This window comes from Salminus brasiliensis, chromosome 18 (genome assembly GCF_030463535.1).
Source record: "Salminus brasiliensis chromosome 18, fSalBra1.hap2, whole genome shotgun sequence".
NCBI classification, from domain to species: Eukaryota; Metazoa; Chordata; class Actinopteri; order Characiformes; family Bryconidae; genus Salminus; species Salminus brasiliensis.
Genome location: NC_132895.1, coordinates 24,708,148 through 24,729,122, shown reverse-complemented (window position 1 = coordinate 24,729,122; position 20,975 = coordinate 24,708,148). Strand labels below are relative to the sequence as shown.

Sequence of the window (20,975 nt, the reverse complement as noted above, 5' to 3'; positions counted from 1 at the left end):
CCATATTTGAAACTGTACTTGAGAAGCTTGTAAGTGAAGCCACAAAAGAACCACCTTTGATTTCAGATTTCAAAGATCCATGTTTGTAACACAGATGTGAGAGTGTGGACAACCCTACATTTGGTAAAGAACATTTACATCAGCTGAAGGCTCTTTAGACCTTTGAAAGGTTCCTCACACTCACATATCAACACTTAATGGAACCAAAAGTGGATCTTCCATGCCGTCATTCAAAGAAACATTTGCCGCACTATTATTTATATGAGTAAATCTGGTAAGTCGTGACATTTGAACACAATTTGCTTACTGCTGAATTGTTTATAAAAGCCTGTTGTCATCCTGTTAGCAACACAACATGTACCTGTCACAAAACACTTTGGTTGGAACCAGGTTCTTTGATCAGTTGACCACAAACACCATGAGGAGTCAAGAGGAGTCATGCAGAAAAGAACCCTTTGAAAAGGGTAAACTATGGTGGTAGACAGCATCTTAGCATCCATCAAATCTGGATGGTTGTACATGATGCAGTTCTTATGTTCTGCTGTCTGCTGCCTACTCTTTATGGCTTTTGCCTGAAAAATAAATGCAATAAATGTTTGTGGACACCCATTTGAATGAATGCATTCATTACTGACAAAGATGTGCAAAAGCACACACACACAACTTGTCTACACCATGCACAAAAGCACCACCAACAGAATAGGTCTCTCTGGAGCAGATAAACCTATTGGCGCCATGCGTGATGCCAGCATTGAGCTGTTGAGCAGTGGAACTGTGTTTTCTGGAGTAATGGATGATGCTCCATCCAGTACTTTTAGGATGAGTTAGGAAGTTGGGGATGAGGTGGGGTGGTGATCATCATAGCCTGACCTCACTAACACTAATTGCTGAATGCAATCAAATTCTCACAGCAATGCCCCAAAATCTAGTCCAGGGAATGCTTTCTACAGTAGAGACAGTCACTCAAACATAAGCAGGATACACTCTTTTAATACCCTAGATTTCAGAAAAAAAACCACTTAAGTTATTAAGCAGGTGTCCCAATACTTTTATCTGTACGGTATAACAGTGTAATAGAAAAGGGGACAGATCCAACACAGTTTGAATGTCTGAGATAAGATTTTAATGTTAATGAGTATCTACTGTTTATCACACCTTTAATGACCAACAATGACAATGGAGACAAAATGAAACCTTCCAAACACAAAAAAACAAAACCATCACTCTCTCTCTCTCTCACACCCACACACACACATACACAACAGTATTGGTCCATATCCACTAGCATGAACTCCAATAGCTGCTCACTCAGGCCAGCTGAGGACGCATGTAGTGTACACCTACAAAAAGGCAGGAAATTTCCTCTTCACTTGTTCGACAGAACAACTCATGCTAACTTTACTACTGTATGCTTGGAAACACATTAAATGGTCCATTTCTCAATTCAGGATTTACTATTTCAGATCTAAACACATTTCCTATTTGGCTTTTCCAGTAACATTATATACGGTTTCATATGTCAATTAGGTTTAATGCTTCTAAATGCCTAAACGTACATGCTAGTGTAGTGCTAGTACTAAGCAGTGCTGCTTCAGGTCGACTCCATCAAAACCAAAGTTAAATATTTTATATATGATATGAAATGGAGCAAGAAGAGGGAGTAGTTGTTAATCACTTCTTCACAAATACAAATGTTCCATATCTGTCACAATATGGGATCATGACACTAATAAATTGATTCAGAGATAGCAAGTGAGGTGTTCTTGTAAACTATGACTGACTACAAAGGTAAAAGAAAAAGTGACGGGAAGAATGGCCTCATTTGTTTAACGCCATCACACGTTTGCATGTAACAGACAACCCCCCCCAAAAAAAAAACCAAACAAACAAACAAAACAAACAAAAACAACTGCTGGAAAAAGCGACAGCATTTAAACTCACCCAATCCAACTCTGATGAACTCTTGCGTTCTTTGGCTTTGCTACATAACTTCTTTCCCATGAAGATAACCCTCCTCTCCACCTCAGCAGCCTCAACATCATGCATGGCCTACTCAGGAATGTCTTTAGACATTCTAGTAATACTATTGCCAAACGTCGACGAAGCTATGTCATTCAGACAAAATGGCAGAGACCAAAATGTTTGCTTATGAGGGGCGTGTATAATTACTGTAAAATAATTATAATAAACAAAATTAATAAATAAATAAAATAAAAAAAAACTTGACTCCTGGTTATTCTTATACTACATGACTTCTAACAGTCTCCTCTCTGAACGTCTTGGTCTATACAACGAGATTAAGGAAAGGTCTGAGAACAGGACTCTGGAACAGAGATGACATTTGATCATAGGGAAGAGTAACACGGCAAGCCACGGCCACAAGCCCCTTGGTTTGAGCTCCATTTAAACGCGCAAACCTTTCAGCCTTTGTCGAACAGGAGTTTATAAGCTTGTATAAAAATGTCAGTTCGACTGGACTTCTTTTCCACCATTTGTACGTGGCCTGAAGTGAACGCCGGTTGATGGCACCACACTTCTCTCGTGCTATGTGCTCCTACATAGAGTTTTAATCTGGCATGTCAATGCACAGCTTGGGCGGAGGCACAAAGTACTTCCCGGGACTCTGCGTGATGACCACGCCCGTTTTCTTTCGGAACATTGGCCCGATTTTAGGAGGCTCGTGGGCAGGTATCTCCTCAGACACGTCGGAGTCCTCGTGGTGAAGGTCATAGGAGATGTTGCCGTATTCCCGCAGAAAGGGGAAGAGCTCCAGGAGAAACTGGCAGAAGTCCTTGCGGATGCCAAACCACCCTGGACAACAGAAATGTGGAGAAAAGAACAGAGGATTGGCTCTTGCAACCACAACTTACAGCAGCAAATTTTCATACACTCATCCAGGACATGAATGTAATAGCAATACTGGGCTTTCAATTGTGTCTTTCTATTTTAATTTTATTTTTCCGGGGCAGAATAAGTGTACAACAATGTTCAACTTACTTCAGGACAGTTCGCTTACAATTTTCGATAAGACTGAAATTAAGACTTCCCAACAGCCTAAATGTTAGCCACATTTGGTGTGTGTCTGGGGTCATTGTCTTGTTGGAACTTGTGTCCCAACTGTGGTTTGAGGTTATGCTAAGGTAGTCCTCCTTCATTATTCCATTCATTTTGTGCAGTACACTTGTTCCCCTGTCAGCAAAACAGCCCCAAAGAATGATACTACCACCACCATGTTTAACAGTGTTGCTGTGGTTGAACACCATGCTTTCTCTCCTCTGGTCATAGTGGACGAACACCTTTCCTCCAGATGGTTATTTCTTTGTCCATGTGGTTCAGATGCAAACTCAAGCTACTCAAGCTTGAAGGTGTTGATTCTGGAGCGGGGGCTTCCTTCTTTGATGGCAGCCTCTCAGTCCATGGCAAAGTAAAATTCCAGCAGCTTCTAGCTCATGGCAGGTCTGTGCTTTGGTGTTTTTTGTGTTTCTCCTGACAATCTGCACCAATGTCCTTTTAGCTAAGGGTGACAGTTTGGGACTTCTTCCAGACTTTGCAAAGTGGGTACATCTCCCAAGATCTTGTACTTACACACAACTGTTTGAACTTATCATATTGGAATCTGCAGTTGTTAGAAATGACAAGAAACAGTCCTGACTTGAGTAAATCTACATCCTTCTCAGATCTGCTCCAAACTCCTTGGACCTTCACATTGTACTGCGTGTTGGTCAATCCAATGAGTGCTGTCACAGGTGAAGACACAGGTGAAGCTACTAGCTGTAATTAATCATGATCACCAACAGGAAGTTAGGAGGCCCTGGCAAGTATATGTATATTTATAACCTATATTGATTTCAGAAAACCTCCAAAAAAGTAAAACTTTTGTCCCAAATTTTTATTTTCTATTTAAGATTTATGCTGTACGGTTAGTTCCAATCATTGGAAGATCAATACTGCCATGAAATTCATGTCCTTGTCAAGTGTATATGCCATATATGTAAAAACGACCGAAGAACAACGAAAGCAACGAAAATGGACTTACAGTGATTGCCTCCTTTTTGGCCAAATGTGGTTGCCATTAGTGTTACTAGGGAGACCCAGAGAGGCACAAAGACTGGGACATAGTCTGAGTCATAATGGCCGTCTAACTTGTGCACAAGAAGAATCTGTAGAAATAAAATATGTGGATGACTTTTCAGCATGACAGAAGTCACAACTGCATTATATATTATATGAATTATATGAAAATAATAACATAGCATTATTATAAACACTTGAAATCATTATACTCTGAGAATCAGGACTGCTTTGACACACTGCATGCATATACAATGCATGTATATACACACACACACACACACACACACACACACACACGTGAGCAGGCTGTGTAGGCTAACTCACTCTACTGAGTTACACATTGTATGTTTTTCCTGCACAAGCCACCATCGACAGATTTGTTACCTCGAAGGTCAACAGGGGGACAACGATAGCCATCCAGCTGATTGCCATTGTGATGTGAGTGCGACGTTGCTCTGCGATTACATCCATCGAGCGGAGGAAAAGGACAGACCAGACGATGTAATAAAGCACCACCAGACAAAGAAAGGACATGAGGATCCACAGCGGCACGCAGACCACCTGCAAAAAAAACAACCAAACAAAAAGAAAAACAGGTGAGAGGTAAATAAAGTGCTTTCCACACCTAAGAAAATTATGATGGTTATCAGACCTTACCAGCCAGGGCCAGTTGATAATCTTATCCAGTCGCAGTGCAATGAAGATGAACTGCAGGATGTTTACTGAGCACAGGATCTCAAGCTGAGCGAGAGAGTCACAGAAACACACCAATCATGAGTCCCACGATCTGTCAACCGAGACCCTTCAAAAAGTCCTGCCCATATGACTAACCTCAAGCGAACGGTCATGCCTGAAACCCCACACACACGCTGCTACAGAGACTGGCGAGACGAAGAACAGGGGCATGAAAACCAGCAGCCAGAAGTGCGTGCCCCTCTCCACGCGGTCACACACCAACACCTCGAAGGTGAGAAGGAGGAGGTGGATCCCCACGGCGATCAGCATCGCCTTGAACTCCACACAGGTCTCCCCCTCGGCCCTAAGGAACATAGTTAATGCGGTCTTTACAATTTGGGAACGCTTAAGGCATTTTAATCCCTTTAACCAGAGCAGTGTGCCGGCCTCTGAGAAAACGGGTGCCGTATTCACCCTCAGGCACTAACATTACTGACCTGTACTGGGGGTTATGGGCCCACACCCCAGTGCCCACGGATGCTCCGATGATGACCATGAGTTTCCAGAGCCAGATTGGTGCGAAAACCGCCCAGTAGCTCCACTGAATGAAGCCATCCAACCGCAATGACAGTAACACAGAGAAGAGCAGCAGGCATGCATAGATCAGGAATTTGCTGAAATGGAACAAGTACATAGGATGTGAATCTGAGCCAGCTGATGAATCAGTATGGTAAATCAGGCTTTTACCTGTTTGCTGCTGGAGAACGGTAGCTAGGTTAGGTTAGCTAGCTAAGTAACTTGCCATACAACTCCCATTACTATCAGCTACCTACAGCTAGTTAGCTAGTTGGCTAACTAAATCATAATAATGAGCAAAACTAGAGTGCTTCATCCTCACCCTGCGCAGACTGTACCTTAACTAGTCGTTTTACAGCCCTGCTGTCGGTCATATTTACAACTTAATAGTTGGAAAAGCTTAAATTTGGTTCATTTCCAGAATATGACAACAACTCCAAGCCAAGCCAGCTTACAAACTTGCAAGACGAGTCGCAGGCTAAAGGTGGCTAACTCGCTATAGCTAACTCGCAGAGAGCTAAAACTTCATGACTTCAATGAAGAAACTCATGTAAACTGTTACATTTTCTCATGTCTGGATTGTGAATTTACGACGGGAGGATATCAGGATAGACAGACACAGCTCACACAATGCCAGTGACAGGCCTTTCCATCTTGGGAGCTAAGTTGCTAGCTAACCATAACCGTTTAGCCCCCAAAAAATCCGGGTGGGACTCCTTCGCACGACTGACAGAAACTTACCTCGGATTGAAATCTTGAAAGAATCCCCGGAGATTCATGGTTCTCGCTTTTTCATACCATTATTCCGAGGCAAGAACGTTATAACCGGGATGAAACTGCCATCCACTCCTAAGCCTCGTTAGTTGACATAACACAGCTAGCAGCAAATCGCTGGGCGCCTGTTTTTCACCCTCCCAGGCGCCAGAGGTCAGTGTCCTCCATTACTTCTCATCCACGGAGTTTACAGAGGCGCTTGTGTGGAAGCTCGGTTCTCCTCAGGCCCAGAACACCCCTAGATGTTGTTTTTACAATTTTTTATACGAAATTCATTTTCTGAACCAGAGAGAGACTATTAAAACGTCTATTCTACATATAAACACACACCACAGCTTTCCTTTCAACATCAGTTTATTATTTAAACCACAAAAATCACCACAGCAGGGCAGTGAGAAATCTAGACAAGCGGCAGGCTATGGAAACAGTTGGACAACAGCCACAAACAACATGAAAATAAATATAAAAGCAAAACAAATGTGGATATTAAAATTTCTGTAGTCATTTTTGTATCATTGAGATATTCACTTTGTCCATAATTCCTTCCTTTCTTTCCGTGAGAAATATGCTTTTGGTATCACCACTGACATTAAGCTGTCCCACATTAAAGCCTAAACCTGGACTTGATTTATTTTTTCATGGTGGTTTTTGAGACATGTCTTGGACTAAATCGCTCTGTCAATTGTAAATCACAATGGAAATTGCCCTTTTTTTTTAGGTTTAGGCTTAACCTAAATCTAGGAAAGCAGTGCTAATTGTTTACACTAACTGTTACCGTCATTTAGTCCAAGACTAGGCCTAACCCTTATCCACAAAACCAACCCAATGAAAACTGTACCTAGCATATGACCCTCAGCCCTGAAACTGGGAACCATTGCTTTAAAATAGAGGTTTCTATGTACTGGTCCTGAAGTCACCTTTGGCTTGAGCTTTGTTTTCAAAAAGCACTTGATCCCATAGGGCATAAGTTTCCTAGATCCAGATTAAAAGGGGGAAAAGTGTGTAGAATACTAGGCTTAATCCATTAAACCAGCCCACAGGACATTAGGTAATGGCATGACACAGGTGCAGAGGGACTCCAGGCCAGCAGTTAGGAAGCACAGCTTTAGCACACAGAAACCTGCCCTTTGCACAGTTCAAAACAATATGGCCACCCGTGGATCAGGTGTGGTAAATTCAGCAAATTCTTTACTTGACCGGCTGAAAAATACACCCCGAAAGCATTCACATTGAGAAAAATATTCATAATCAATCTCATTCATTTTACAAGCATAGCACTCAGACAGACACATATGAAAAGGTACATGTTAGATACTAACTTTACTTGGAATGTGTGCAATATGATAGCAAGAAAGGTTTGCAATTTTGCTGCACTTGGACATCTGACTCACGTCTATTTACAAAGATTTACATTTTTAAGAACGAAAATAACAATATAAAGGCATTTGCACAGCTCAGAATTAATGTTTTTAGGGGTTCCTTGAAATGAATCACCAATTCAGTCAACGTAAGTCGAGTATGCATTAGTTCATTAGACACTATTTGGAGGACACAGTCTTAATGCACCAGTTCCAGTTGGTTAGAAGTAAAAGGCAAGACTCCACTGACATAGTAAGCGATGCCCAATGAAAGCAGCGCAATGACCAGCAGGAGCAGCAGAACCCTCCAGAAGCCGAGGTCCTCCACAAACTCCTGCCATGTGGTGCGAAAACTGGAAAGTACCCCATCGCTGTGGTGCAGGTGAGGGTTCAGGAGCGAGTGGCTTTCCATGGCACTGCAAGAGAGGAACAGGGAGATTTGTTGGAGATATACTTTGTAAAAGTGTCAAATCAATGTTTTTAATTAGATAAAGCAATTTATTTTATTGTTATAATAAACGTAATATCAGTACCTTATACAGTATGTGGAAAATGTAAACAGATTTTAATGACAAACCTTTTGCTGTTTGCAATCAACCAATCAAACCAATTGAACTAACTAGCTCGACACAACTAACAGAACAAGTGGCTTTCCCACATTCAACACAAACACAAATTGTAATGACGACTGCAGTCTAAGAATTACTAACCCCTTCGTGACAAGTGTCTTTAGAACTTATTAGAGCACCCTTTTGCTCTTACGATCTGCTGCAACCATGATGCATAGCCAGACACCTGATTCTGGCAGCGTTCCTAAGGAATCTTAGCCCATTCATCATGGCCAAGTCCCTCCGGTTCACTAATATTCTTGGGTGTGCGTGCTGCACTGGAAATGTGCAGTTTCATTGGAACTCACAACAGGGAGTCGTGGTTTCAGAAGAAGTCCTGGAAGATTCTGCAGTGGTTGTCACAATCTTGACTTGGTTGTCACAGACTTGAACACCATAGGAAATCTCTGGTGGGATTTGAAGAAGGCGGCTGCAGCAGCAAACCCAAGAATGTTAGTGAATTGGAGGCCACTGCCCATGAAGAATGAGTTAAAGGGCTCAATATACTTCCAGGTGTACCATACTCTGTGTTTTCGTTCTGCCAAAGCCAGGCGAACGTTGTCTTGGCAAGATGTATGCTGAGCTCTGTATGCTGCCAGAGGCTGGTGTCTGGCAGAATGGTGCTTTATCAAGTACTAAGGATGCTTGTCATGAAGGGGTTTAATAATTCAGCTGGGATATTTAAATTGCTCATGTGACGGGTGTATTGCAAACAAGCTGAAAGTTTGTATATTTTGTTTTTCTGCACAAATGGTTAGGCACTTCCTTCCAGCAAATATAAAGACACTAATGGGCTTCTACTGGATTCTGGGGAAGATGTAAGTGTTCTGTGGACAACTAATTATGTGTTCCTCCTATCCAGCACAGTGCTGGCCATGACTCACCTCTCATTTTCAGCGATGTGCATCTTCTCTAAGCTGGAATGGGAGCTGCGGTTGAAGCCCTTCACCTCCTGCTCCTCCAGCCCCTCCAGCAAACGAAGTGCATCTTTGTTCACGCCACGCCTCTTGGCCAGCACCAATGGAGTTGCTCCGTTGTGATTACTGTGGAACAACAGACAGAGAGGGTCAACAACCCAACTCATCCCCAACTGTTCCCATTCCAGAGAACAGGTTCAACTGCTCCACAGCTCAATGCTGGGTGTTTCCCTCTAGCCCATGCCTGGCATTAGGTGTTCTACCACAGGACTCATGTTTACTCCAGGGAGTCCTATTCTAGGGAACAGCTGTTAGAGTGTCCTTCCTTGTTAGAGTGGTGTGAGTGCTGGTCTATGGAGTAGTGGAACTGCGTTCTCTAGAGTGATGCAGCACCATCGAATACCTCTGGGACGAGTTGGAGTGGTGTTTGTGATCCAGATCTAACCATCCAAGATCAGTTCCTACCCTCACTAATGCTCTTGTAGTTGAACAAAATCAAATTCATCAAGGTTCCAACATCTAGTGCAAAGTCGTTCCAGATTATGTTCTTGCATGGAAGATTAATTTTTCAGATTTCAAAAGAAACAATGGATGGGCAAGTGTCTACAGACATTTGGACATATAGTACATCATAAACAGGTCCTGAATTAAAGTGCATGTTCTGCAGTAGGATAAACCTATGTTCTATGAAACAAAGACATTGTATTATATAAGATCACACAGTAGTCAAGGGACCAAGAACATGGCGATTAAACCCATAATGCCACTGACCAGATATCGATCTTGAGTCCGTTGGACACCAGGAACTGGATGGTGTCTACATGACCACACATGTGCAGGGCAGTATTACCCTGTGCGTCAGTGGCTAGTAGGTCAGCTCCAAACTTATGGAGCAGATGGCAAATGTCCACATTGCCCCGAGCTGCAGCCAAGTGTAGTCCGGTCCGCCCACGGCAGTCGCGAGCGTTGGGGTCGAAGCCGGACTCCAGCAGACGCTTGGTGTAGCCCAAGTCACCATCAATGCAGGCCTGCAGCAGAGGCACAGTGGTCTGCAGAGAGTCGTTGACAAAGACGTACGACATGTTGCACACTGGCTCGCTCCACATGAAAGCAAAAGGGCTGTAAAATAAATAAATAAAAACACACAAAAATTATTAGAATGGCTGTGATTTGATCCTGTCGGAACAGCACATTTACGGCCAGTTACAGTTACTGTCTATGGCAATGTTTGCAACTCAGGTCCAAAATCACATACTGCTATACTATACATGTCTGTGGTCTCCAGTGGTACCTGATCCAACTAATTATTGCCTTCAGAATCTTAAGATTGGCCCAATGTGGTGTTTTATATTAGGGTTGGAGTTGAAACATAAAGGTAGCAGACAAGTATCTCTATAGAAGAGACCACTGCTATATGTACTATCCTAAAAAAGGCAATGATGGTGTACTAATGATGGTGTACTAATAATGGTGTACTACTGTTGACATACTGTTAAATGAGTCAAATGATTACTATTATAGCTATAATGTTGTGGTACAGTTTAGACAAAGGACAGGTGCTGCCTATGCTCAACATCTTATTCTTTTGGTCCACGTGTTAAGTAATATAAAATACAGCTAAATCAGGTTAGCTAGTTAGCGAACAACCTGGATGTTGTCAGTGATGGATCACAGGTAGCATAACACTAACTAGCTATGTGCCGTTCATTATCGATTAGGATGATGATCACACGATATAAGACATCGCTGTCTGAAACTTGTCTCCGCCACGGATCCTGGGTACATATCCTCCTAAAACTGTTCAAATTCACACGATAGCATAGCTGTAACGACAATTTAAAGTCTTAAATGGCTTTATTACAACAACAAAAGCCTAAATGTTGGATCGGAGAGGTTAAACTGCTTCGCAAAACCTGTCGATTATAAAAGCCCTAACGACTAGTTACGCTTCCCAATCTCTAACTGCAGCTGTTTAATCTAGCGCTAGCTAATAGCGCTTTTAGATGTATTAACCCAACATACTGATCAGTCAGCCAAGCTAGCTAGCTAGCGGGCTAGTGGAGACGCCTGGCACGTCTAAAACGACACGCAGTCGCTCAGATAGTAATTATAATATTAATATAGCTAGCTATACATACCAGAGATAAGTAAGACCTAACGTTACACCCGATGCTTCGTTATTTGCTGAAGGTGTCTCTAAAAGCTCCGTGTCTTCTCCCCAAAAAAACCTTTACGTCTGCTCAAATTTGGCTAAAGACAGTTAGCTAGCTAGCTCGCTAAACACAAAAACATTTGACGTAACTCGAAAAAAAAAAACCCCGTCGGAGTCACCGAGACACTACAACTCCCAGAATGCTTTGCAATGTTTTGAATACGTTCAGCAGCTACGCATCGCACTACAAAGCTGGGGCGTGTAGTTTATTTGCTGCCTTTTGCAGTCGAACAAAACCAAGTAATGGACCTCATTATCCACAATCCAACGCGCTGTATTCGTATCGTTGACTTTAAACACCGATGACAGCCCAGGATGGAGGCAGGTAAGAAATGTAGAAACAAAATAACTGTAAACCAGGCCGGAACATGTCGATTAAGTGTGTTTATCGCGTGTATGTCAAGTCTAAAGTTAGAGATAGTGATTGAGTAAAACGGTCAAGCCGGATCCATCACTGTTGTCTTTCCAGGAAGGATTTCGTAACTGAGTTTCAAGTTTTCTCATTGTTCCTTGGTGCTGGCCTGGACGCATCTCACCCGGCGGACTGACTCACAGCCGCTGGGCTCATTTCTCTCAGCGACTGTGGCGATCCCAGCTAACCTACTCTGTAAATTGATCTTAATCGAGATGGTCTTTTGACCAGCTCCACCGATCTGACCACAGAGTAGATTAATTAAAAGTCAGATAAATAATGCTGAATAATGATCTGCACTTTTATAACCGTTGAAGTGGTGAACGCTGTTTTCCGGTGCTGTCAGCAGCGGCTGTGTGCGCAGACGTTGGGGAACCCCAGAAGCGCTGTTGAGATGATTTGGTGTAGAACAGCTGGACCAGTAATCCAGTGATCTTTTTACTGTTACAGTTTTAGCCAAGTATGAAAACCAGATCCACGTGTTCTCTGAATTCCTAGAAGACTTGCCTGACACCGATGAGCCAGTGTGGATCTTAGGAGAATATTACAATGTTAAAACAGGTAACGTGGCTTCTTCTGGTTTTTCTTCTTCTGAAATCATTCTGGAGTAGATAAAACCATAAATCCATACCATAGTCCACCTGTCTTACAGGTTCAATCATGATCATGCGTGTTCAGGCAAAGCTTGGTGCACAACTACTGACATACTGGTTCAATACTATGAAGTTCTTATTGTAATGTTTTTGTTTGTCCAAACATGGCAAAAGTCTTCATTATAACAGATGAACATATATAAAATATTGCAGTTCATGCCATGTGATGGTGATGGTGTTGGTGTAGTGGGTGACACTGCCTTCTCTGTGGCAGACTAGGGTTCCACAGAGCACACCACACTTCACCAATAAGCGTCCTTGGGCAATATTCCCAAAGACTCCCAGTGTATTGGAATGTTATATTTTAAGGCCATCTGATGTAAAAAGTACAGTGATTTTTTTTTAAAATAAAGTAAATACATGATATCCAATCACAGCTGTGTATGCCAGTGTCATACACTGTTAAATGTTGTTTACAGGCTCTCTATACTTGAACCAAATCTGTCTCCTTTTATGATAAATGCAGTTGTGTGGCTTTCTGTGACTATTGTAAAACCCATTACAAATTCAGTGATATAGTCAATAATAAGAATAACAACCTCTTGCCCGCCTCTAGCCAGGACTGACATTTTGCTTTGCTCCTTTGTTTCCTTCCAGAAAAATCAGAGCTTCTGTCAGATGTGCGTTCGCGGCTGTGGTTCACCTACAGAAAAAAGTTCTCCCCTATAGGTCAGTGATACGCACACAGCTAGAGCATGCACAGCACAGCACAACAGAAATGACCTTATGTGACCCTGCTACTTCTATCATTATGTTGCGGCACGTTTGAGGATGCTGATGTTGTGTCTGTGGGCCGTAGGAGGAACAGGCCCATCTTCGGACACAGGCTGGGGCTGCATGCTGCGATGTGGGCAGATGATTCTAGCACAGGCTCTGGTCTGCCGGCACCTGGGACGAGGTAGGACTAAAATACCACGACAGGGGTTGGTATGGCGTAGTGGGGAACCCTCTGTGTGCCTTCTGTCTGTGATTGAGTTCAGAGGACTTGAGCTACATTCACTAACCTCTGGAATAATTAAAATTGTAAATCACTCTGGATGATCTGCCTGCACATCTGCTGTCCTGTATTTGTTGGAGTAACTGTCTCTGTTGTCCAGGGAAGGTTTTTCTACTAGATTTAGAAGCATTGCAACTTACCAACTCATCCCAAAAGTATTGGATGGAGCACCATCCATCATTCCAGAAAACACAGGTCTTCCACTGCTACACAGCTTAAAACTGGGGGGCTTTATACCCCTCTAGCCCACACCTGGCATTAGGCATGGGGCCAATAGGTTAATTTTTATTTGCTCCAGAGTTTCCTGTTCTGTTGGCAGTACTTCTCTACAGGGACTAGACAAGCTGTGTGTGTGCATTTGCATATCTGTGTGAGCAGTAGGTGGGGTGCAACTTAAAGTAGTTGAATGCATTCATTAGAAGGGGTGTCTACAAACATTTGGACATATGGTGTGTTGAAATATGGTATTTGATAAGTATTTTAGGAACATTGAGAAGTAAATATAGTATTAATGGTCTATTTTTAATGTTTTGTCAATTTATTAATGTAAAATAATAGATACAGCTACAGTTGTTTTCCATAGAACTTCTTACAAGCTAGTAGGAACCATGTTAGCCATGTTCCCAATGTGAAGTTCTTATTAGACTCAACCTGCTGCTAACCTAAAGTTGGCAAGATGCTGTGCTTGAATACAGGGCGGTCACTTTGCGCCTGTTACCTGTAATACGAAGCTGCACTGTTCTCTAAAACACCACAGAATGGCGGTGGGTAGCAGAAGGAACTCAGCCAGCCGAGTACCAGCGCATCCTACACTGCTTTCTGGACAGAAAAGATAGCTGTTATTCCATTCACCAGATGGGTAAGTGATACTTTGTGTGCATGCATGTTGGCGTGTAAATAAAAACCTCCACCTGGCCCTGCGCACTCTTCCCTCAGCTTGAGCCAAACTCACACAATGGACAATATTGTTCCACCAATTATCACTTATTGGCATTTCAAGGCAGTCATCAGCACAGCTGTCAGTGTCCTCTCTCTGTACATCTTCTGAATAAGGTTCAGCGCAGACCCAGCTGATTGAATGTCCCCATTTTGCTCTTATGCCCCCCCCCCCTGTGGGGTTTATTGTTTGATGAGAGTACTCTCTGTGTAATGATACTGAGACCATTTCAATGTCTGTGTCTCTGAGCAGCGCAGATGGGGGTGGGTGAGGGGAAGTCTTTTGGAGAGTGGTACGGTCCAAACACAGTGGCGCAAGTTCTCAGGTAAGTACCATTTTCCGTGCAAAGTAAGATTGAACCCTTCCTCTATGTCCTTTATATCACACTCACCACACACACACACAATTCATATATTAAATGGATTGAGACTTCCATGATTGCTCCTCAGTATCTTCATGTATGTCTACTTTACTTCTGATGATACCTATGATTTAATGAATCTTTGGGATGTGAAGGGTTACATATTTAAAGCTGTGTGGACATGGTGTTTTCCAGGGGCGTGACCCAGACAACCAATGAGGTTTAGGGTATAATAAGCTGTGTTACGTGTTCTGATAAGTATCTACAACAGTATCTACAAACTCTATAAATCTATAGATGTTGAAATCTGTAAGCAAGTTCGATTATTTTTGAGTTTTCATCACATATTCACCCATGCTATTGAGTTTATACTGTATGTCTTGATATAAAAGACATATTGTATGTTTTTGTATTGTATTGTATGTTTCAGTGGTTGAACCTATAAAAAGAATAAATCATTTACATTATATCGTTTCAGTTGAGTTTCCCATTCTGACTTGATGTAAAGTGTCTCACTTTACCAATATCCTCTAAAAGATTTGGGGATTTGAGGTTTAAAGGCTATTTTTTTTCATTTAGAGCAAGTTTTTTCAAAGCCTTTTAAATGATGTTTTGTCATTATATGAAGTATATATGGACTTTCAGTTATAAAATGTGATGGAGAACATGACTTTTCTAAAATCGCAGTTTTTAGAAAGTAAAGAAATTACATAAATGGGGCACTATGGCAGAGGTCATCAGTTTATCTTCTGGAGGGCTCAGAGTCCAGCTGTTTCCTGTTGAAACCCATCTGATGGAGCAGGGTTTTTTTTTATTTTGGAAAAACTCACCACACCACCAGCAACGTGTGGCCATGCATTTCTTTCAAACAGACATCAAACATCTTGTGAACTTAACATTCATCGCCTGAGATCTGTTCGATATCACACTCCTCAATGCATCAAACACAGCCAATTTTTACCTGCCTCATTATGGAATAGTACTAAAATAGCTAGTTGGCCAGCTAGCGTTAAGTGAAGTGAAGTATAGTCGGCTAAAATTCAAGTTGACGGCAAAATGACTTCAGTAGGAGACATCAAGTCTGTACAAGTCTGACGTTATTTATAATAAGCAACATAAACAAGTCCAACGATGACACTATTTTCAGCTGACTGTTGCTTCATGCGTTGATGGGTTTAGAGTGTGACTAGAATGTTAGTCACAAACTGCAGTGCAGTAGCCATTGCCTCGCAGATATTAACCACATAGACTCACCTTAAAAGGTGTTAAATCCCAGAGTCTTTACTGAGGAGCTTTAAACTGCATTCTGGTTTTAGAGCCTTCCTATCGGTCTGGCCATTACCCTCAGCATATCAGTTTAATGGTGAAGAATGACTGGCTGGACACTTTTTTCCTACAGTGATGTTTTACAGTGTTCAGTCGGGTTTCTGCTTTTTCCCAGAACATTTTTAATGCAAAAAAGCCATTTATTTTATTATTTTTTTTCATTTTTTTATTTTATTTTACACCACTTATGATTCCAGCCATAAATGACCCCTATGCCTGACTCCTTTTTTGCAGGTTAGTTATAATCCATTCCTTCGTATACATATATATATGTATATGTGTGTGTGTGTGTGTGTGTGTGTGTGTGTGTGTGTGTTTTTGTCCTTCCAGGAAACTTGCTCTGTTTGATGACTGGAATTCCTTAGCTGTGTATGTGTCGATGGACAACACTGTAGTGATAGAAGACATCAGTAAGTGTTGAGTAACTATTTTGGGGTGGAGGTGGAAATGTTGTAGTGTATAACTGTTGAACTAGGAATGTAGTGAATACACATTTATAATTACTCTCTCTCTGCGTCTCCACCGCAGTCCTTCACCATCTAGTGTCTAGTGCTCTTTTAGGGCGCTCATTATCGTTATCATAATCTTAAAATAGATAAGGCAAACTACTGTGTGGTAGCTCACATCACTGAATCATCAACTGGGTAGCCACCACATACAAACAACCACCAATTTTAACCTCTGTAGCTTTCTTGGAGTGATGCCATAGAAGAAGAACCACTTTTGGCTTGTCCTGTCCGTGAATTTGTCCCATTTTTTATGATTTGTTTAGATCTTGCAGATAAAATGGTTAGTACCATACGGACATACACAGCCTCTTTCTCTGTGTGTGTGTCTCTCTCTCTTCCTCACTCGCTCTCAGAAAAGCAGTGTCGTCAGACAAATCAGGATCCAAAGCTCAGGGCCCAGGAAGAGTTGTCTGAAGGGCAGCGGCAGGTTCCGCACCCCCTTTCTCGCTCCACCGGCCGCTCCCGGCAGCCCCTGCACTGGAGGCCCCTACTGCTGCTTATTCCACTTCGTATGGGCATCAACAACATCAACCCCGTCTACATCCAGGCCCTCAAAGTATGGAAAGTTACCATGATTGTGATCAGTGACGAAAGAAATGGTCCCAGAATTGAAACTGAAACATACAAAGTTGTTGTTTTGTATTATTTAACATTTAGAGGCTCAAAACTATTGTGCAAACATTATTCATTGACACTCATCATGATACCAACCCATGTAACATACATCACCAAATCTGAATGTTTTTTTTTTGAAGGAGTGTTTTAAGATGCCTCAGTCTTGTGGAGTTCTGGGCGGAAAGCCCAACCTGGCTTATTACTTCATTGGATTCATAGGTGAGTGCTCTCCTGCCACATTAAGACGAGACAACCATATTTACCATATGGTTACCATATACCAGATTTGGACACAGCCTTTAAATCATGCAGTGCAGTGAACATACACACACACACACACACACAATGGTGATAAAACACACACAGTGACTTTGAGCACACCTGTCCGGAGTGGTGGGCAGCCATGTGGAGTAGGGTGAAGGTTGTTGCTTAAGGGCCCATCAACGGCAGCTTGCCAAGCTCAGGTATAGAACCCATGTTATTGATAGCCCAGTGCTCTAACTGCGTAACTGTGTACCGTTAGGTGTGTGTGTTTGTGTGTGGTGTCTGTGGATAAACAAGCGCTTGTTCATCATGCATTATGCACTTCTCCTCAGATGATGAGCTGATTTACCTGGATCCCCACACCACGCAATCAGCTGTGGACTCGGAGACGGGCAGCGCTGTGGACGATCAGAGTTACCACTGTCAGAGGAACCCTCGGCGCATGAAGATCACCAGCCTGGACCCGTCTGTAGCACTGGTAAGGTTGTCACAGAATGGCCACCAGCATTATAAAATGATCTAGCACTGGAGTCAGGGGTACGGGCTTTAAAATGAATCTAAAGAGAACTTCCATCTGTTCCCAGTGCAAACTGATCCGAATGTGCAACACTGTGAAGTGACCAATGTTCAATCCTAACAAGCAGAGCATTTATTTATTTCTATTTTTTTAACAGGGCTTCTTCTGCAGGAGTGAGGAGGACTTTGACAGCTGGTGTAATCTGATTCAGCAGGTAGGGTCTCTGTGAATCGTCTCGCCTGCTGGAGCTTTTTTACTTGGGGTTATCTGGGCTTTAACCCTTTCTGCTTCTGATCCTCAAGGAGATCCTGAAGAAGCGCAATTTGCGGATGTTTGAGCTGGTGGAGAAGCATCCCTCTCACTGGCCACCATTCGTTCCGCCGACTAAACCGGAGGTGCAGACCACAGGAGCAGGTGGGAACGCTGTTTTGCACCTTGCTCAGTCCATAAAGCTTTCAGATTGGACCTCCTGTGCTAAATTTCTGAGAGCCTTCTTTAGTGACATGTTCCTCAAAGCAGCATTGTGTGAAAATTGCTATTTCTAGCTCTGGGGCTCCCCCTACAGTCAGGAAGTGTTTTGAGGAATTCACGCTTTGAGCCACCACTAAAGGAGAAACTTTATATATAGATTTCTGGATAAGCTATGAGATACACTGCCCCACTTCAACACAGGAAGTGCCTTCAATGAATTATATCAGTGAAGCGTCTTTCTCATGGACCATGTTTGAATTCTAACAGCAGCATGAAGGGCATTCACGGACTGATACTAGTTTTAATGATTGACCAAAAGTGATAGATCTTGCTTTTGGCAACCTGGTATACTGCAAAGCATCTGAGCTGAGGAATTGGTCAGCGTAGGGCTTCAGCAATGTCCTATAAAGACTTTTTTTTATACTGCATCATAAGCATCACCAGGTAGCATAATCAGCGACATATTGGGCTACTGCAAGGCAAGATTGTGATAGTTGGACTTATTTTAAAAAGGTGTTCATAACATTAGAGAAGCAGCCTTGTGACCATAGGGTGCTGGTTTGATCCCCTGAAGTGCCCTTGAGCAAGGCACCTGACCCCCCAACTGTCAGGCGTGGGCTAGAGGGGTTATAACGCCCCCCAGCATTGAGATGTGGAGAAGTGGAACTGTGTTCTCTGGAAAGATGGATTGAGCTCCGTCCAGTACTTTTGGGATGAGTTGTGAAGTAGGGGATGAGGTAGGATGATGATCTTTTAACATCCTCACTAATGCTCTTGTCCCTTAATGCAATCATATCCTCACAGCAATGTTTTCTTCAACTAGAAAGACTTCCCCGGTCAGTAGAGCCAGTTACTCCAACAAAAGAAGCAGGGCAAACTCTCTTGTAATACCCTTGATTTAGGAAAAAACAGCGAACAAGCAGGTGTCCCAATACTTATTAAATTTCATCAGCATCACTCAGGCCTGCATTAAGGCACTGCCTCTGCGAAATGAGTCCGAAGCATATTATTCAGTCTGTGCTTTTGTTTGTTGTCCCACAACCCCCTCTACCTGCTTTGTTCTTTCCCCCTCAGAGTTCATCGAGTCCACAGACAAGCTGTTCGAGTCGGAGGAGGAGTTTGAGATCCTGAACGTGTGAGCTCTGCCCCACCCCCCTCTCAGCTCCTGCAATCAATGAAAGAACCCGATTGGGGTGGAGCCTCAGGTTTCTACTGATCCGTTGCTGCACAAGTGCCTCTGATCAACACCAAGCAAAACACAGCTACACAAAGCAAAAAAGGCCCAAAAGAACCCCAGTAATAATAAAACAGGACCTGAAGACCAGGGAATCGCCTCCTGGCCAGCTAATCAACATGGGGGTACAGTCAGTATTTCCAGAGTCAACGAGCTTTCGCAGTCTCACTTTGGAACACAGGTTTAAAAGAGTGAAAAAAAACAACAACATAAAAAAGCCAAGGATCACTGTAGCCACTGTGTGATATATATACATATTTTAACCTCATTCATAGGCAGGTCTGAGAGACTCTGTGTGTTTTTTTTTTTTTTTATAACTGTCAAGAGTTCAGAGGACTCTGATTGCATGGACTTTACTGTACTGTATCATGGCGTCTCCCAATACAAAATGAAAACGGACCTGGAGGCCTGGAGGAGGGCCAGGCATGGGAACGATGGTTTTCGTAGACGTTTCAGTTCAACATGCGCGCACACACACACTACCTCCTGGATCCAGGAGACAGCAGATATGCAGAAATCTTTTATACAGTGTTAAATGAGGAAAACTATGACCACTTAATCTGTGGAAAGTGCCTCTCTCTCTCTCTCTCTTTCTCTCTCACTTTGTCATATTTATGGTGTGTGGAATGGTTAAGGCAATTGTTTCTTTTCCTCATTTACCAGACAGGTTGAAATTGCACCATGACCCCCGACCCCTCCCTCCTTCCCTCCCTTAAAATTGCACATTCATGTAAATATGCCTGAAAATAAAGATATTTAATCACCTTTCTCTAGACTTTGCCTTGTTTCTTTTGTGATTTCCGAGCTAAACGGAGCTGAACTGGACACCAGATGCACAAAGCAGCCAACCACAGCGTTGGTGCCAGCCTAAGCACAAAGCACTCCTAACTGATATTTTGGGATTATTTCAGTGAAGTGAAATAATTAGCAGGTCAAAACGTGTTCATGTGCTGTGATATATGACCCAATACATGGCCCTTCAGTCAAAAATAAGCATGTCAGCATGTTCTCTCCTGCTTTCCTTTGTTTTCAGACCCCCTCTCTGACAGGGGAAGGGGCGGGGGGACTCTTTTTGTTTGTTGCAGTGGGAGAGACTGTTGCATAAGACCCTCGGCCATGCTCTCCACTATGTCCAGCAGAGGGAAGCACCTACCAGACTTGCGGCCCGATGTAAAAGGGGCTGTTTTTGTATGGGATGCGTTAAGTGGGGAACCTCTGGTCTTTACACATCTTAGAGGGGTGTTGCATCATGCCGGATCACAAACATCTGATAAGAAAACACGCACGCATCGAGTCACAGTCAAGAATACCTTGGCACTTTTTTATTGCAATAGCTCTATGACAAGCAAAACCCAATTTGATAAATATACACCAAAAATAAAATATAAAAATGTAGAACTGACAAAAAAATCCCACTCCTCCCACCCCCCCAGACACCCCTCGCTCTGAAATCAAGGAAAGTGGGTGCTGTGTAGCATGGTCAAC

The 20,975-nt window shown here is 42.8% G+C and overlaps 3 protein-coding genes across 4 annotated transcripts; 1 reads left to right on the top strand and 2 right to left on the bottom strand.

Annotated features, from left to right (window-relative positions):
• Positions 1 to 1,024: 1,024 nt before the first annotated feature.
• On the bottom strand, positions 1,025 to 6,214 carry tmem185 (transmembrane protein 185). Of its 2 annotated transcripts, none has more exons than XM_072661802.1 (7): positions 6,067 to 6,214; positions 5,247 to 5,423; positions 4,906 to 5,113; positions 4,732 to 4,815; positions 4,459 to 4,635; positions 4,037 to 4,160; positions 1,025 to 2,811 (listed from the first exon to the last, which is right to left on the bottom strand). In XM_072661802.1, the coding sequence occupies exons 1-7, from the start codon at positions 6,102 to 6,104 to the stop codon at positions 2,567 to 2,569; spliced, it is 1,053 nt and encodes a 350-aa protein (XP_072517903.1). In that variant the 5' UTR covers positions 6,105 to 6,214; the 3' UTR covers positions 1,025 to 2,566. The 2 variants fall into 2 exon arrangements, with proteins under 2 accessions (XP_072517903.1, XP_072517904.1); XM_072661803.1 differs by having other exon boundaries at positions 5,247 to 5,350.
• A 221-nt stretch (positions 6,215 to 6,435) lies between these two features.
• On the bottom strand, positions 6,436 to 11,273 carry ankrd46a (ankyrin repeat domain 46a). Its single transcript, XM_072661686.1, has 4 exons — positions 11,121 to 11,273; positions 9,754 to 10,101; positions 8,950 to 9,108; positions 6,436 to 7,873 (listed from the first exon to the last, which is right to left on the bottom strand). Exons 2-4 carry the CDS (start codon positions 10,086 to 10,088, stop codon positions 7,657 to 7,659), a joined length of 711 nt encoding a protein of 236 aa, XP_072517787.1. The 5' UTR covers positions 10,089 to 10,101; positions 11,121 to 11,273; the 3' UTR covers positions 6,436 to 7,656.
• A 210-nt stretch (positions 11,274 to 11,483) lies between these two features.
• Positions 11,484 to 20,255, top strand: atg4a (autophagy related 4A, cysteine peptidase). Its single transcript, XM_072662186.1, has 13 exons — positions 11,484 to 11,519; positions 12,057 to 12,167; positions 12,857 to 12,928; positions 13,059 to 13,157; positions 14,014 to 14,115; positions 14,446 to 14,518; positions 16,211 to 16,290; positions 16,743 to 16,945; positions 17,145 to 17,223; positions 17,601 to 17,746; positions 17,943 to 17,999; positions 18,088 to 18,199; positions 19,331 to 20,255. Exons 1-13 carry the CDS (start codon positions 11,510 to 11,512, stop codon positions 19,393 to 19,395), a joined length of 1,209 nt encoding a protein of 402 aa, XP_072518287.1. The 5' UTR covers positions 11,484 to 11,509; the 3' UTR covers positions 19,396 to 20,255.
• Positions 20,256 to 20,975: the final 720 nt, after the last annotated feature.

Bases quoted from the DNA above. Each gene is read 5' to 3' on its own strand.
- tmem185 (XM_072661802.1), bottom strand. From the start codon at position 6,104: ATGAATCTCCGGGGATTCTTTCAAGATTTCAATCCGAG. The intron at 5,424-6,066 runs GTAAGTTTCTGT...GTTCCATTTCAG, and splicing joins TTTCAAGATTTCAATCCGAG to CAAATTCCTGATCTATGCAT. The intron at 4,816-4,905 runs GTTAGTCATATG...TCTCTCGCTCAG, and splicing joins GGCATGACCGTTCGCTTGAG to CTTGAGATCCTGTGCTCAGT.
- ankrd46a (XM_072661686.1), bottom strand. From the start codon at position 10,088: ATGTGGAGCGAGCCAGTGTGCAACATGTCGTACGTCTTTGTCAACGAC. The intron at 9,109-9,753 runs GTCAGTGGCATT...GTTGTTCCACAG, and splicing joins GGACTCAAGATCGATATCTG to TAATCACAACGGAGCAACTC. The intron at 7,874-8,949 runs GTGAGTCATGGC...CCTCTCTTGCAG, and splicing joins CACATCGCTGAAAATGAGAG to TGCCATGGAAAGCCACTCGC.
- atg4a (XM_072662186.1), top strand. The intron at 13,158-14,013 runs GTAGGACTAAAA...AAAACACCACAG, and splicing joins CTGCCGGCACCTGGGACGAG to AATGGCGGTGGGTAGCAGAA. The intron at 18,200-19,330 runs GTGGGAACGCTG...TTTCCCCCTCAG, and splicing joins GGTGCAGACCACAGGAGCAG to AGTTCATCGAGTCCACAGAC.